Genomic DNA, 16,985 nt, shown 5'->3' on the forward strand with positions numbered 1-16,985 from the left:
AATTACTAGGTTCTCCGAAAGACTCTGCTGAATTTTGGCAATTTCTTTTTTAAGCTGATTTGGCCTGAGAATATTTGTATTTAGCCTACCGTGATTAATATCAATCAACAGGCTTATAATGCCTGCTTGAATTTTTTTCGCCTTCTTCAATCAATGAGTGTAGCTGTTTCGTAATCATAAAGAATTTTATTGATTCCTTATAAACATAATAATTTTCTTTAAGAACTTCTGTCATGTTCTCAATTCTTATTTGCATACTTCTAAAATTGGAGTTAACATCTTCTGTTGTTCTCTTTAATCGATTAGAAGTTGAATCAACCACAGATGTTTGTTTTTGAATTAGTTTATCAAGGTTGTTCTGGTTATCTAACAAATTCTTCATATTTTCTTCTAATTGCTCTCTATCATCTTCATCCATTATACCAAATAAAATATGATACAAGGAACCCATAAATTCGAAAGGAGCACGCTTGCTTCTAGATCTAGACTGCATCATAAACAATTTATTGTTTTCTTCAAGTTCCGATAACTGACTTTGCATATTATCTAAGACTAGACTACATTGCTCTTCAAAGCTATGAAGTCTTTCGCAAACTTTCCTCATACTTTGTATAAGCGCATTACCCTTTGTTAACATTTTAAAATATGGATCCATTTTATAATAGATAACCAAATTCCAAGAAGTACTCACAATCTCAACATCTCCTAGCGGGTCTAGATATATTGCTGAGGTTTTATTTATTTTGTCTATAGAATATCTTGGTGCTATATCTTTAGGTAATGCGCTAGAAACTTGACAACTTAACACAAACAACAACATTGCCATAATGATTCCGATCTTGGACATTCCCGATGTCGCTCTAGTTCGTCTTTTTGGCTCTTGGTCAGCCTCATTTTTGTCAACAGACTTTATTCCTTCCAAGGGACAAATTTTAGTAATGGGTCTAGTGATATATCCTTCCTGCATCTTTACTTTAGCCACTCGGACCTTATCATCATTCCCCTTATGCACCTTTTCCACCTTTCCTAAAGGCCATCTTGCAGGATGACAATTCTCATCCTTTAATAAAACTATTTGCCCTTCTTCTATATTAGGAATTTCCTTTTTCCATTTATTCCTTTGCTGGAGCGTATGCAAATATTCACTTTTCCACTTAACCCAGAAATCTTTCTTCATTTTTTGGATAAGTCTCCACCTATCCAAATTTCCGATTTTTTCATCTTCCATTGGTTCGACTATTTCTAAAGGTGGTCTTCCAATTAAAAAATGACCTGGTGTTAAAACTTCTTGTTGGTCCTTCTCACTAACTATAGTGTATAATGGCCTTGAATTTAAGCATGCTTCTATTTGACATAAAAGAGTTGACATTTCTTCGTAAGTCAAAATAGTGTCGCCGATTATACGCTTTAAATGGTATTTCATTGACTTAACTCCAGCTTCCCAAATACCTCCGAAGTGAGGTCCTGCCGGGGGAATAAAATGCCAATCAATCCTGTCCTTTTCAAGCTGCGCTGCAATCGTTATATTTTCTTGTATTGCATTAAATAACTCTTGATCTAATTTTCTTGCAGCTCCTACAAAATTTGTTCCGTTGTCTGAATAGATATTGGAACATTTTCCCCGTCTAGCAATAAATCTTCTGAGTGCTGCTAAAAATGCGTCTGAAGTTAGATCGCTTACCATTTCTAAGTGTATGGCTTTGGTGGCCATGCAAACGAATACAGCAACGTATCCTTTAAATGTTTTTTGGCCACGATTTTTTGAACATTTAACATAATAAGGACCTGCGTAATCTATTCCAGTATTAAGAAACGGGAATGTCATCGTCACTCTATATTTTGGCAAGTTACCCATTATTTGCTGAGCTGTATTTTGTTTATACCTTGCACACGTTACACATTCTCTTAAATACTTTTTCAACGAATTTTTCAACCCGAAAATCCAATACTTTCTTTGGATATAGTTTCGCATTAGGTTTATCCCTCCATGCAATGTTTCCTTATGAGCATTTTTTATTAATAAGCTTGTTAGGTGGCATTTTTCTAAAATGATTGGATGTTTAACATTAAATTCTGCATTGGAATTTTGCAATCTTCCTCCAACTCTTAGAACCCCATCCTTGTCCAAAAATGGATTCAATGACAATATTTTATTATTTGTCTTGATTTCCTTTTTGATTTTAAGGCACTTTATCTCTTGCCTAAACTGGTATTCTTGTTGTTTCTTAATAACAACTGTTTCCGCTATTCTTATCTCCTTTACTGAAATAATTGATGAATAGGCTTTATTTCTTGTTTTCATCTGCACGAATCTATTTATGTATGCTATTATACGTATAAGTTTTTCTATACTGGAATACCTTTCTATTAATTCGTAAATAGGATCATCTATTTTGTCATTTAATACCGTATTTATTAAGACAGGTTCTTCTACAGACTGCTGCCGAGGCCAAAGTTCTTTTGGGTCTGCTAGCCATTTCGGACCTTTCCACCAAAAATCACAGTTGATCAACTGGTTAGAATCCACTCCCCTGGATGCTAAATCTGCTGGATTATCCTCTGACTTAACATGATTCCATTCAGTATTTTTTAATTTCCGAATGTCATCCGTTCTTCTTTTTATAAATTTGATCTTACTTTGACCACTGTTAATCCATGCTAAGGTAATCGTGGAATCACTCCAAGCATAGATCTCCATTATATTGTCAATTGATCCTTTTAGTCTTTGGATTAATTCACTAAGCAGGTGAGCTGCACACAGCTCGAGTTTGGGAATTGTCTTCCTATTTTTTATAGGGTTGACTCTACTTTTGCTAGCTATTATATTAACATGAGGTCCTACTTTAGCATAGACTACTGCAGCATATGCTTTTTCGGAGGCGTCCGCAAATCCGTGAATCTGAATGACTGAAGAACTGTTTGAATTAATCCACCTTGGGATTCGAATATTCTCTAACAATAATAAATTTTCTTTATATTTTTCCCAATAATTTTTATCTTCTATGGATAATTCCTGATCCCATTCACTTTTATTTATCCAAAGTTTTTGAATAAAAAGTTTTCCTGAAACCGTGACTGGTGCCAACCATCCTAACGGATCAAATATTTTTGCTAGCGTTGATAACACAACGCGCTTATTTATATTTTTTGATTCATCATTACAATTTACGCTGAACTTAAATAAATCATTTTGAGGTTCCCATTTTAGTCCTAAAGTTTTAACACATTCATTTTCGATAATATTGAGAACCTTATTGTCCCCTGTGTCCTCCACAGTGGTTAATATTTTGGAATTGTTGGAAATCCATTTCCTTAAGTTGAATCCAACTTTCTGCAATTCATGGAGAATTAATGTTATTAATTTATTAGCTTCTTCTACCGAATCAGCTCCAGTCATTAGGTCATCCATATAGAAATCATTCCTAATTATTGCACTAATAACTTGGTTTTTACATTTATCTGCAATATCTACCAGAACCCTGGTAGCCAAATATGGTGCAGATGCAGTTCCGTAAGTGACTGTGGTTAATTTATATGTTTTAATTTTTTCTTTTGGAGAATTTCTCCATAAAATATATTGATATTTTTGATCATTATTATCTATTTTAATTTGTCGGTACATCTTTTCAATGTCTGCCGAAACAACAAATTCCCATTTTCTCCATTTAATAATAATGTCAAAAATATCTTTTTGAACTCGTGGCCCAACCCACATTATGTCGTTCAAACTTTTGTTATTCGTAGTTTTTGCTGAAGCATCAAAAACTACTCTCAATTTGGTCGTAAGGCTTGAATCTCTAATCACTGCCTGGTGCGGTAAAAAATATTTGCCTTCATCACTCACTTCAATCATGTGTCCTAAATCCATGTATTCATTCATGAATTTAGTGTAGTCAACCTTAAGTTTTTCATTTCTTTTTAGTTTTTTCTCCAGATTCATGTAACGAGCTATCGCTTGTTTCTTTGAATCTCCTAAGGTGACATCCTCCTTGAATGGAATTGACACAATGTATCGCCCATCTGAATCTTTTTTTGTCGTTTTGATAAATTTATTTTCACAGATTTCAGACTCGATATCATCTTTTTCTTCTTCTTCCACTTCCCAGTAGCGATCTAACTCTTTTATTTCTATTGTTGTGGCTACAATGGTTTCTTTTCCTTTGGATTTTTTACATCCAGAAACTATCCACCCGAAATCAGTTTTTTGCCCAAGGAGACCGTCTATTTTTATAACTCCATTTTGCAGAATGTGAGTATATACGTCTGCTCCAATGATTAGATCAATGCGACCCGGTTTATTAAAATCGGGGTCGGCTAATTTAAAGTTCTTCCATTTTTTCTGATCAACATTAATCGTGTTGACTGGAAGTGCCTTCATAAGTTTTGGGAGAATAATTGCTTCAATTTCTAAATTTTTCGGAGAATTTCTTATCGAAATAACCGCTTTGTGCTTGGAGATGCACGTTCCTGTGGAAGATACTCCACTTATTTCAGTATGAGACCGAAATTTTTTCAATTTTAGAATCTGTGCAGACTCTTCTGAAATAATTGTGCTTTGAGAGCCACTATCAATCAATGCTCTTAATTGTTCAAAGCCTCCATACCTCGACTTTACTTGAATCAAGGCCGTGGCCAACAAGGCTTGACCTGTTGTTCTACACGTATTCACTTTTTCTGGATTATGACCTGCAAAGTGAAGTAACGTGTGGTGAGGTTTACGACAAGTCGAACAAAGCTGCTCGCTTATACATTTTTTACCAAACGGATGCCTCAGACATCTTAGGCAAATCCCATTTTTTCTTACCCAGTCAGACCGTTCTGCTGGATTCATTATTTTAAATTTATGGCATTGAATTAAATAATGCCCTGGTAGTTTGCAATATGCACAATTGTCACTATAATTTTTATTCTTGTTATTATTAATCATTTTCTTTACAGGTTTTACTTCCTGTGAGAATGATGATATAGAATTGAGCCTTTGCTCTAAAAAGTCCATGACATCAGAAAGTGCCTGTATTTCTTTTGTCTTTTTAACATGGCTTTCATATAAATTGAGTGATTCTTTATTGAATTTCCGAAGAATTATGTGAGCGAAAATTGCATCCACATCTTCTGGTAATTGTGCCTTTAATTTTATAATATAAATTGACTCGTTAATCGTGTCAATAAATGTCTTTATTTGCTTATTGGATTCTAAATTTAAATTTGGCATATCCATAAGCCTATTCATATGATCTGAGAATATGTTTCTTTTATTCTCATATCGCTTGGTCAAAAACTCCCAAGTGGCTTCATAATTTTCTCCAGAGCCGAGCAGTAAATGAGTAACCACATTTCTGGCTTCTCCTTTTAATGCTGACTTTAGATAATTAAATTTGAGAGAAGGACTGAGATCCTCTCTCACATGTATGAGCTCTGTAAAGAGTTCATTAAAAAGATCCCATTCTTTGGAATCACCAAAGAAAGTGGGAATCTGTATTTTAGGCAGGGTTGGTAACTCCTCCGCCTTAACAACCGTCGACATTTCAGCTTTATTTATTGTGCCACTGAGTCGACTTTTAATGGCTGTAAGAATATTTTGTTTGTCAAATTCAAGTTCGCTAATTTCTTCTTCGAATAGCGAGCTCTCAAAATGACTATTCACCTGTTCAATCAGGTTATCTATTTTATGCCATAAAAATTCAATTTTATTTTTCCTTATTTTAAGGAAATCTGGACTACTGTCTATTAGTTTAGACGTATCTTCTAGATATACTCGAAATTGGCCAACATTATTTCGAAATGCCTGCTCTACTTTTAGAGCGTTGTTTTGTGCTATACCCTCTTTTTCAGGGTGACCACACATTTCAAGGTTTAATGTAGGGGGAGGGTTTGATTTAGGGACAGTGTTTGATTTAGGGAAAGTGTTTTCTACCGACTCGCCCTTAATTTTTTCATTTTTATTTTTAATTTTTTCTAACACCATCATTATTAAATCATACTGCTTCGCGTTAAAATATTCATGATCGACAACGCCGATCTTTAACAAATTGCTATGATTAGCAATGAAACATTTTTGAAGCTCATTTAATTTTAGAATTTCTACATCTGTTAATGTTGGTTTTACTTCCAACTTTCTAATTTCCAAAATAATTTCGGACTGCTTCTTAAGGAATTGAATAGTCTTTTCTGACATCATTTTGAAAATTTTTTGTAATTTCTTAATATATATAGTACGTGTATATGTATTTTATATGTATTTATATATATATGTGTGTTTGGATAAACAGAAAATTCTTGTTTTGACTTAGCTGATGTCGTTGTTGTTGCTGCTGCTGTTGCTGCTGTTGTTGCTGCTGTTGCTACTGCTGTTGCTGCTTCTGCTGCTGCTGTTGTTGCTGCTTCTGCTGCTGGTAGAGGCTCCTTTGATGTTTAAAGATGATTTTTTTTTTTTTTTTTTTTTTTTTATTTGGCACGTTTTATTATTTTTGTAGTCCAGTCAGATTTTTTGTTTTTTAGCCATTTATTTCGGCATTTATGCTCTTTTGGCATATACACTGCACTCTATTTATGAGCTGATTTAATGCTATTAGAGCATTTATAAGGCACTGTTTTCAGGCACTTTTTATTTAATTTATGCTCTTATGGCATATACACTGCACTCTATTTATGAGCTGATTTAATGCTATTAGAGCATTTATAAGGCACTTTTGTTATGCACTTTTTAATTTCACAATTGCTGATGTATGGCCTCAAGCACGCCTTACCACAATTTATAATGGTACACAAAGCAACCTTTAGCTATAGACTATAAGGTGCTTGTTTTAAAACATAAAAGATTCTTTTGTATCTTTTTGCTTTTTATATTTATACTCTGTTCCTTACCTTTGGTAGGGGGAAACAAGAGTCACTTATTTTTGCTACCTTTAGCTGTAAGATGCTTAAAGGAGCTGGCCTTTCTCTGAGTTCCTTACCTTTGGTAGGGGGAAACTGCAGAGTCGATTAAAGGCTCGAAGGACCAAATGTAAAATCCCAAATAAGAAGACTTTACTCGTTGAGTTTTTGTAAGAAACTGCCTTTATTTGGAAATATCTTCGGTTTAAATAGGTGACATGAGAATCGCATCTTAAAGTAAATGGCCTACGCAGAGGCCTAAGTAAATAGTCCCCGCCTTATCGAGGTCCCACGCTCGGGCACATCTGCCTATCTTGAGCGGCGAGGACCTTATCTGTGGTCTCCCACTAAGGGACTATTTTAGGAGGCGGGGAACGATCTCAAGTGACTGACTCAGGTAGTGTGCACTTAAATTACATGTTTTTGAGCAATGCACCCATGTCGCCTTAGATAACAAAATCCTAAATATAATTTATCGCTCTCGATTCATTTACATAAGATATGAACGGAGCCCAAAATTGTAAGTCTTTAAATATATTCGTGTTCATGTGTGAACAGTTAATGACACCGAAAATCAAAACAGCAACCGAAACGATAGGGGATTTATGGGAAGCCTTTTACTTGACAACTGAAAATTAACTTTCTGGCAGTACTCGTGATATGTATAGATTTTCAGGAATGTATTTTGGTGTATTTAAATTCTCTGAAATATTTTTCCGGAATTTTCGGGATATCCGTTACCGTTTGAGTCGCGCGTCAGACTAATCCGGCCGGCTGGTTTTCGAGAAGTTGAGAGCTCTGTGCCCGAGGTTTTCCCGCTGCATCTTCGGACTTTCCACTCTCTCGATTTTCCTCTCTAAGTCTCTCTTTTCGCTGCACTTTCCGGCCAAAGAGTGCACTCTCTTTCGGCCCGATTTGATTTCTCTCCGGACTGCTTAACACGTTTGCATTTGCGGCTTTTCTTGTTATTATCTTATTATGAGCACGTTGCATGTTTGATGATGGCGGGCTAAGACCGAAAGCCAGATTCTGCGATGGGGTGGAAAATCAAGGGGAGGGAACTCGGCCATGTCAATTTAATTCTGTGGAAATTCACTTTCGACGCACTGAATCAAGTTAATGTGTAAAGGCTTTCCGGTGACGGGACGGAGCGGAAACTACTGAACAGAAGAGTGCGGACTTATTTTGGTTTTTGCCAGACTGCAATTCAATTACTTTTGAACGGTGACAGGTTGATATTAAATTCCATTACCGTAATGTCAAGGTTTTTATGCTACAATTCTAAAAGGTTTTGAAAGGTCATTAAACAAAATGCATTTCTAGGTAAAAGTATTCAACTGAAAACGGATTCTTTAAACCGTTTTCGCATACATTTCATACATTGGACCAACGTTTAAAGCTTTATTTAATCCATCCTTTATGAAATTTTCGACAGTTTCACCGTGCCTATCGGATATGCAAAACTGTTACCATTTTGTTGCCAAACACGTGCATTCTGCTTTTAAAAAGAAAATGACATGAAAGAGGGAAATAGTGGGTGGTGCTGGTGGGGAAAACTGGGGTAAAAGGGGAAGAGGAGACTCGTGTCAAGTGTAAATGAAATTTCCAATTTTGCCGTGTGTGCAAAAATCAGCGAAATGTGGCAGTTGTTGTTGTCCGTATTGATTTTTTGTTCCCTGCTTATGTGGTTAAATAGTGTCATACGAGAGGAGGCTTTCAAAAGGGGCTCGGGGAGGCGCAGCTTGTGGGTGAGGTCGCGATAAAAGTGTTGCGAAATGGATGTGAACAGACGAGCGTGAAACTTGCTCAGGCTGCAAGTTTCAGCACATTTCTGAGATGATATTAACTTTAGTTTGTGCGGATCATAAAAGTTAACTTTAAAGGTAAAAAATTTATAATTTACCATATTTAAATCATGTTGAAAACTATCGAAACGTAGAACACTCTTGCAGTTTTTGAGCAATCAAAGATAAATTTCCAAGCAAGGTACAAGACTATAACTAGGGAAACAAGGTTATATCTAAAACTTAAACTGCAGCATGTTGTCTTCCATAGATGTATAACAAAGATACTCGGGCACACAGTTCTCGAGTAGGCTTTTGAGCCCGATATTGTATAAATATAACCAAGGACTTTGCGGCCAAAACCGAGTTAACTGGAATGATGTATGCAAGCTGCTGAAGTATTTCCTAGGAGGCTATATTGATGAGTCCTTTTTATGGCTATTCCCAACACTATCAATCTTGAATTTTGCCATTCGCCCCTAGCTCCGTTTATTGAAACGGTACAAATTGATTGAGTTTCAATGAGGAGGACAGGTGACCTACAAGGAAAATGCAAATATTATTTGGTTCGACATGCTTGAAAATCCTCGGTGACATACGGCAATTCAATTGAACCTTATTTACATATTTATGTCGCCGGCAAACAAATGTAAATTGCATTGGCATATGGCAAAGTAAAGTACAGTCGAGTGCTTTCTCAACCCAGGTTGAAAAATAATGACTATGCATAGGAGGCTTACATTAAGATCTTGTTCTCATAAACGAATAGTTTGTTCTTAAATCTGAATACTTTTTACTTATATTTTTCGTTTGTTTTAAATACTGCTTTCTTTACTACCTGCTAACTTTTTTAATAGAACAACATCAAATAAGAACATTCGCTGATTCTTCAAATTGACCTTCTTTTGTGGCCCAAAAACTTATGCTGATTTACATGTTTTCGTTGGAAAAGTTTCCTAACGAGTTCTAGTTTCTGAAGGATAAGTTAACCGAACACTTAATTGGATTTCCTCAAACACATGGCGAGATGTTAATGGTTAATCCATCATGCTGCTAACAGCAAAAGTGTTATTAATCCGCCATAAAAAGACCAGCCAAGGCAGGTATACCAAAATGTTTTGGTTATGTCAAGAAAGGTGTTCCCTACCTTTGCGCCTTTGCTCCCTGGGATTTCCATATCCATTAGCCATCATCAGGATGTACTTAAGGACACACGCAGTCACTTGACATACCTGCCCGCGTGTAATTGTACTCATTCCTGAGCTCAGTTTTAGCAGGATATTCAGTTTCCATTGCCACCCGAGAGCCACCTACTCGTGCTAATTATAAGACTGGGGTTCGTTGGCTTAAGGGGGTTTACATCCTAAATGAATGGGATTAGTAGTAGCCAGCATCTTGGGGGTCTCACTTTTCAATCGATTCCCGCGAAGGTTGGGCTATCGATATGCCAAGATAGAGATAGAAAGATAGGAACGAACTTGATGTGGGTACTGGCCATGAATGTATTCATCGATTATGTGACAACATTTGGGGCTTTTATTTAACGACAATGTTCTCTGGGCTTTCCTTTGCCCTTCGATTCCCTTTGTTTGTAATCTATTGAACATTCCTCGCTAGTTGTCGTTGAATTCGCTATTATGTAAAATAGTGGCACAAACGCCAGACAGGTGGGGATATAGAAAGAGGCTCAGCAAATGGTCATTAGCTCACATGTTTGGTTTGCCACTCGGCGGTAGCAATACAACTTTGGCAGTGACTTGTTTGCTTAGTTGGCCGGCAAGAGTAGTTAAACGGAAGGCATTATTATATTGGAGGGGTGTGCTCGATCTATCCGATGTTTGCATAGTGGCTAATTTAATGGCTTTCGATTGTCCGGAATAATCCCTGAGTCACTTGCGAAGTTGTCAGCTTGCTTCTATTTGTCTCCAAAGGTGGGGTGTTCTCTATTTGTTGATCAATATTTGAAGATAGCGCTGTTGAGGTATTATCAATCAATTCCATTCGAGGAAAGGGCATTACTATTTTTTCACACAAGGTAAATAGTATTGAAGCCTACAGAGTTTTGTTTATTTCTTAACTTTTTTGTAATTATTTTTAACTTTAATATTTTAATAAAATGAGCTGGCTTTGCTCTTATACATTTGCCATTGCTAACATAAAAACCCATTAAAGCGGTCCAAAATGCTGCATGTCCACTTTGGGCACATACTGACCCGCTTTTTCTTGGCACTTACTGTACAGCCTGGTCCAACAAAAGCTAATCAGAGCCAACAAACTATTTTCCCATAGTCCCCCTCCTCTTCATTGCGATCAAAATTTAAATTGGCTTTTTAAATCCTTTTAAGCCGAAGACTTTGGCAGATAAGCCTGAAGGATTCAGAGAAAATCTAAATCTAACTACTAGGGGGTGCCAAGAGTAGAGTACTTACCACACCGGAAGGATGGGGGGCCAAGAAGGATGCAGAAGGTGGATGAGGAAGCCCTCGATGGGGGGCGTTACTTCGGCTCTGCCTACTGACCCAGTTACCGCTAGTAACTGTTACAGTTAAAGTTGAGAATACTGTTGTGACCTCTTAAATGCTCGTTAGCGGTTATTTTCGAGTGTCGTTATCTTTAGGCGGGTTACTTTTTTGAAATAGATGGGTTCACATTGGCAGTGTTTGGTTGTGGAAATTTGCGGAGATTGACTGATTTATTTTTAAATTTCGTATCGATTTAATCGTGTCGTATTGCTCCTTAGCGTAAGGGTAAAACAAGCTTTGCCTTTAAAGTTGGATTTCTTTGTAGAGCTAAATATACGTATTTCGTATGGTTATTTATGACTTAAATGCACGTTTAGAGTGTTTAACAAATTTCACTATTTTTCGTTTTAGGTGGTTTAACAATTGATTTCCATATTTTTGGATTAATTGGCTTGGTTATGGTTTGGCTTTTGGTTTTCTTCTGTTTATTTCTATTTTTTGGATTTTTCCGTTCTGCAGTTTTCGGCCGCAGAAAGCGCGTGAAAAGCGAAGGAAAGCGAGAAAAACACGTCCGCACTGGGCGAATGGCCAGGAGAACCTGAAAATCAGTACCCACCAAGCGGGCGAATTTCGGAATCACCCCCGCTCCCACGATACACTTTCGCTCTTGCCGCACATTGCACACGCTCTCGCGGCACTTTCGCCCGCTCTCGCCGCACTCTCTCTGAGCGCCGCCGCCTTTCATGTCCTGTCTGTGACATTTACAATGTCAGCCTCCAATTGGGATACCAATTCGCCGCGGCTAAGAGAGCGTTGGAGAGGGAGACGCGGCAACTAATTTGTTTTTGCATTGTTTTTTTCGCCGGGAAACTCCTGTGGGCCCCAAAAACGCTCTTTTGATTTGGCATTTTGTCGTGTTGGGCTTTTCCGACAGTCATATGTTAGCCACTCACCTACAATTCCGAGTGCAGGGTACATAGGTTATATAGAATTAGTATATTTTTATTTTCAAATGCAAAATAATTAAATATAAGTATTAAATTAATATTTTCGCGATATATTTATGTATTAGATCATAGTTGTTCGACTGGAATGGACAGCTTGAAAATTTAAGGAAGCTAAATATTACCTACAAAAATAATAGATATTGTGAAGCTCTGGAAAAGTTTTCTGTTAAATCCAAACAATTAAAAGCTTTCTCCATTCAACCTATTTATGTATGAGCTGTGTTTATTGAAAAAAGAGATTTTGAAGGGGAAATTTTCAACAGTAGAGAGTAATTAAGGAAATAGTATTCCAAATGGTCGCCCAACTGACCCATCACGATGGGGTTGAGTGCTTGGCCACCTCAAAGTAGCCTTTCGGGGCCATCAGGTGGTGGCCATGGCTGGCTCATGGGTTTGTCATTATGGGCGCGTGCCTTTTGGCCAGCGAATGGAGCCTCGGCTTTGGACTGATAAGTGGCTATTCACTCGGCACTCAGCCCATGTCCCTCTTCTGACCGCCAACTGAAAGGCAATTGCTTTATAATTCAATTGCTGGCGTCGACTTCCTCCAAGATCAAAGACCTCCCCTAATTATCCGGCTGGACTTCGCTTGATTAATGGTCTGCTTTGGCATTTGCTTGGTGGTGCACATATTTATTTTTGATGGTTAACTGGTTACTGGGTGCTCTGTGCTACTTAGCTTAGTTATGGATTTGGTTAATTATGTGAAAAAGTGCGAGGAAATAGGTGGTAGGGGATAGTTTGCAAGATGATCTGTTTGCTGGTGCTGTGGTCTCTGCCGAAAAAGGACATGATCGTGTTCCTGCTGGCAGGGATCCAAGCTGGGAGTTGGCGACGCAAGTGGGACATCCTCATGAAATACTTCATCTTCTGGATAATGGTGATACTGCGGCCGTGGTTCAGGATCCCTTTCCATCATATACTGTCTCTCCACCATTTCCTCTGAACTTCTTAGATAGATTGGCTTTCTCTTAATTGGAAGTGGTGCAAAACTTTTCATATTTCTTTCCGGTTTTTGCCTTATCAAGCCCTGATTGCGAGGAAGGAAGCCTACAGGTGTCACACCCCAAAATCTTTTTGGCGGATTGGGGGTCCTTGGGGGATTCTGACCAACTTCATCGCTGCAATCCAAGCCCCTTACAATGTTATTCATGTAAATAGAGGGCGGTATACGTTTCCTGTACTTGGGTCTTGGTCTGGGAACTATTTGTTTATTGGACACAAAATAATCCCTCTGCTGTGGTCCTACTGGTGTCATTTGTTGAATTGGCTTGGCAAAGTCTCGCTCGTACAAAATGGGCTCCACATAGTTTTTAACGGGCTTTCGAAAACGATATGATGGAGGTGGTCTTGGACTTGCTGCTGGATATTACGAAATTTCATTTTAGTATTAATTAAGGGGACCTTGCATTTGGCCATTGTAATTATTTGCATTCTATACTTACATGGCCCTTGGGTGGGCATAAACTGTGGACATAGATTAGTATCCTGCTCTTCGGTGTCCTCACAAGGTTCCTCAGTGGTGGGAGTATCTCCATTTTCAGACACTTTAAAATCTTTAGGATGAAAATTCCTGGTTAAACTACGTTTAAAGTTACTTGAATTTACCTTTACCTTCGTCATCATCACATCCTGAGAATTCCGACACAGTGGTGCTTTTCACTTCTTCGTCGCAACTTTCTGATGTAGTGATTTCCGGATTGGAAGTTGAAGTAGAAACAGAGGTCGGCGGCACGACCGTTGTTGTAGTGGTGTTAACTTCCGGTTGAAGCTTCATTTCGGCAGGTTCGGTGGTCATGATCACCTGAATAACCTCGCTGGGTTGGCTGGCATTATCGAGCTTGATCTGCGGGGGATCGGGTACTTTCGGTGACTTTGCCCTGGAATTCTTTCTCCTGTTCCTTAAAGCCCTCAATCGCTTTAATTGGTTTTCTGTAAAAGGTGGTTGTGTAGTCGAGGTTGTGGAGCTAGTTGTTGTGGTTGGTGTTGCAGTCGTTTCCTGTTCAGTTGTCGTTTCCGGTGCCACTTCTGTGGTGCTGGTTTCCGCTGGAGATGTACTCTCTTCTAGAGTTGTTGTTTCCAATGTTGTGGTGCTTCTTGATGTTGTGGTATTTGTTTTGATCTTTGGTACTAACTTTCTAATTTTTATGATTTTTGAATCGGTTGTTGTTTCAGTTGTTGAACTCAATGGTGTGCTTGTGGTTGAATTTATTGTACCATTATTGGGTAGTGCCAGTAGCTCATTTCTTGCGGCACTTTTACTGGCTTTACGTTTTGGATCGCATTTCTTGGTTTTGGGTTTGACTGTGGTAGTTGGTATTTCAGTTACCAGCGTAAAATTGGCGCAGGGATCCTGTTTGAGCAATGGTGTTTTTAGCAGGAGTAATCTAACGAAACACGGATGTTCAATGGGTAGACCTTCCTCGAAAGTTGGTTCACAGGGTGGCAAAAAGTCCATGCACTCCTCCTTGCTCTCCTCATAGTCATCGAAAATGTGGCTAAATGGGTCCTGTGCATCACCGCTGTCATCGCAACCTATCGGAGCTGCTGGCAAAACAGAAATATCCCTCTGATCGCGACCATTGCTGGGATAGTCCTCCGCCTCGCGTAGCATCATATCCAGAAGTTGCATCTCCAAAGGCGAACTAATGGGAAATAAAAATATAAAACCTATTTAATTTTTTTCCCCAGCTTATTACAACTTACCCAAAAACTGAAGCTCCAACAAGTAGCACCCAAAGTAGCGGCAGCATCATCATGATTCGAGTGTTTGGGTCGATGGTTTCCATGGAAATGTTGCCCCAACCCGAGCGACATTTGGCTTTTGTTGAGTTCACGTATCTGTCGGATGCAGTGCGCTGCACTCTCACTTTCTGCCAATTGAGACATCGTTCTTTCCGATCTGTAAGTCACCCGTGTCACCTCCAACTCCCCCCAATTCGAAATCATAGTTTTGCGGTCAGCTTTCTCATTAGACTCTACTGTCATCCGTCTGGGCGGCGTCTTCGTTGCTCTGGTCTTGTTTTCATTTGTGTTCTCTACGTGACCTGTGCTGAGATCGGCGATTTTTGGCTCTTACTTTCCACTACGTTAATTCTTCGTTCTAGTCTGGGAAACTGTATACAGCAATGTTCGATAACAATATTCAAATATAGATACATCTACAAATTAATGAATTAAATAATTAAAAATAAAAGAAATGAGCTGCAATAAAATTTTGATTGTAAGATTCTCAAATTTTAAAACATTAATATTTCAAATAATACGACAGCAAAATTAATATAATTATCATAGTGTATTCAGCTCTCTGTTTGTCGCTTTCATTTTTCACGTGTATTTGCTATTTGCTTAATTTATTTAATTTATTATTGTACCGTTTGATTCAACGTCTCGTTCGCCTGGTTTCCGTTTTATGCAAATTACTTTTATTGCCACCATGGTCCGCCACCAGGTCCGTGGGTTCTACTACCCAGTAATTAATAGCCATCGAATGCTTGTGGTTTTACCGAAACGAAAACAATTGGCTGACATTCTTGGTTCAATTGGCCTTTTGAAAACATCTGAACAATTAGAAAAGCAGTTGTTAAGCGGCTGGTTAAGACGGCATGGTACAGAAGGTATAAAAAGCTGTGAGCGCTGATTTTCTCTATTGAATTGTTGTGTACTGAATTACCAGTTGTTTTTATAGTTCGTGACATTTGTTAGGAAACAGTGGAAGTAAGAAAGTGCTGATAATTAGCAAACACTTTCACTGATGTAGTTAGAAACAAACAAGGAAATGATTTTCATAAATTGTAAGTAATATGTTAAACATGATGACTATAATAGACCCGGTAAATTGTATTCACAAACTGCTAACATTCTCTTTAGGGATCACTTTATTCAATTGCCGAAAATCTGCCTTACTCTCCCACTGGCTTTTTGACCTTGTGCCTGCCACATTCCCAAATGTCAGCTGGCGAAAAATGCGTGTTTGGGAAATGAGCTTGGGGCGTGCTTTCGTCCTGTCATTACCAAATGGCATTCGCGTGTAATTTGTCTTGTCTTTTTGGAGGAATCTTTACGACTTTCCAGCTGTTTAATGTAAAAATCTTTACTTGCTCGCGGCGTTTGTTCTCAATCAATATTTGCCCGCCAGCCAAATATTTTCCAATCAAATGGAGACCACAAGGACTACAGTTTACATAGAAAATATTGTGTTTAAGGCGCATATTAAATGAAAATCGCTCGGCTGGTATCTGAAAAAGGTTTGCCCTTTTCCCTGTTATCTCTGGTATCCTTGTTATGCGGAACATGCAACAGTTTTTGGGGCCTCGGCACGCAACACTCACTGAATTATGTTGACAGAAGCGTATCAATGTCACGGCTGAACGGGGAAAAGTGTGAGGTTCCGGGACTTGAGACATGACAGATGGCTCGAATGCCATTAAGGCGACAAAATAACACATCAGGAGAGTACAGTGAAGGCGCCCTAAATCTAACACCATTATATGTCCTTCTAGAGCTAAGAATGTTGATACATTCAATTTAGTAGAAAATAAATTCAACTGCTGATACAAACATATTCCAACATATTTGTATAAAATTAAGTATTTATTTAAGTATTTTCTTTTCTATACTTTTAGATATTACAACAACAAATTTAAACAAAACTTAATAATGGCAAAAATATTTTTAAATCATAGCAAGGCCAAGAACTTTAGAGCCATGTAAATAAATAAATACACCCAAGCGTATGCAATGTAAAACGGCGTGAAGTATGTAAAGTAATCAACAGATGTCGCTCGTCTCAGACTTTGACATTTTTGACATACGAATAAGTTCTGCTGGTTATTCTCTTACAAAACATATTCATATCG

The 16,985-nt window shown here is 38.0% G+C and overlaps 2 protein-coding genes across 4 annotated transcripts in view; both read right to left on the minus strand.

Annotated features, from left to right (window-relative positions):
* The window catches only part of LOC6731330 (sodium bicarbonate cotransporter 3), a 34,785-nt gene extending 23,054 nt beyond the window's left edge, over positions 1 to 11,731 (minus strand). For both annotated transcript variants that reach the window (XM_044923529.1, XM_039298630.2), the window contains exon 1: positions 11,087 to 11,731. The gene's annotated coding sequence lies outside the window, so the exon portion shown is untranslated. The remainder of the gene's footprint in view (positions 1 to 11,086) is intronic.
* Positions 11,732 to 12,377: 646 nt separating this feature from the next.
* Positions 12,378 to 15,032, minus strand: LOC6731331 (eukaryotic translation initiation factor 4 gamma). Of its 2 annotated transcripts, none has more exons than XM_016178777.3 (4): positions 14,833 to 15,032; positions 13,741 to 14,771; positions 13,572 to 13,682; positions 12,378 to 13,485 (listed from the first exon to the last, which is right to left on the minus strand). In XM_016178777.3, the coding sequence occupies exons 1-4, from the start codon at positions 14,913 to 14,915 to the stop codon at positions 12,827 to 12,829; spliced, it is 1,884 nt and encodes a 627-aa protein (XP_016023929.1). In that variant the 5' UTR covers positions 14,916 to 15,032; the 3' UTR covers positions 12,378 to 12,826. The 2 variants fall into 2 exon arrangements, with proteins under 2 accessions (XP_016023929.1, XP_016023930.1); XM_016178778.3 differs by having other exon boundaries at positions 12,379 to 13,488.
* Between the last annotated feature and the right edge of the window lie 1,953 nt (positions 15,033 to 16,985).

Source organism: Drosophila simulans, chromosome 2L, assembly GCF_016746395.2.
Source record: "Drosophila simulans strain w501 chromosome 2L, Prin_Dsim_3.1, whole genome shotgun sequence".
Taxonomy (NCBI): Eukaryota; Metazoa; Arthropoda; class Insecta; order Diptera; family Drosophilidae; genus Drosophila; species Drosophila simulans.

What these genes read in the sequence shown, in the direction of transcription:
- LOC6731331 (XM_016178778.3), bottom strand. Translation starts at nt 14,915, where the DNA reads ATGGAAACCATCGACCCAAACACTCGAATCATGATGATGCTGCCGCTA. An exon ending in GTTGGAGCTTCAGTTTTTGG is followed by an intron (nt 14,772 to 14,832) that starts GTAAGTTGTAAT and finishes ATTTCCCATTAG; the next exon opens with TTCGCCTTTGGAGATGCAAC. An exon ending in AGGATGTGATGATGACGAAG is followed by an intron (nt 13,683 to 13,740) that starts GTAAAGGTAAAT and finishes TTCATCCTAAAG; the next exon opens with ATTTTAAAGTGTCTGAAAAT.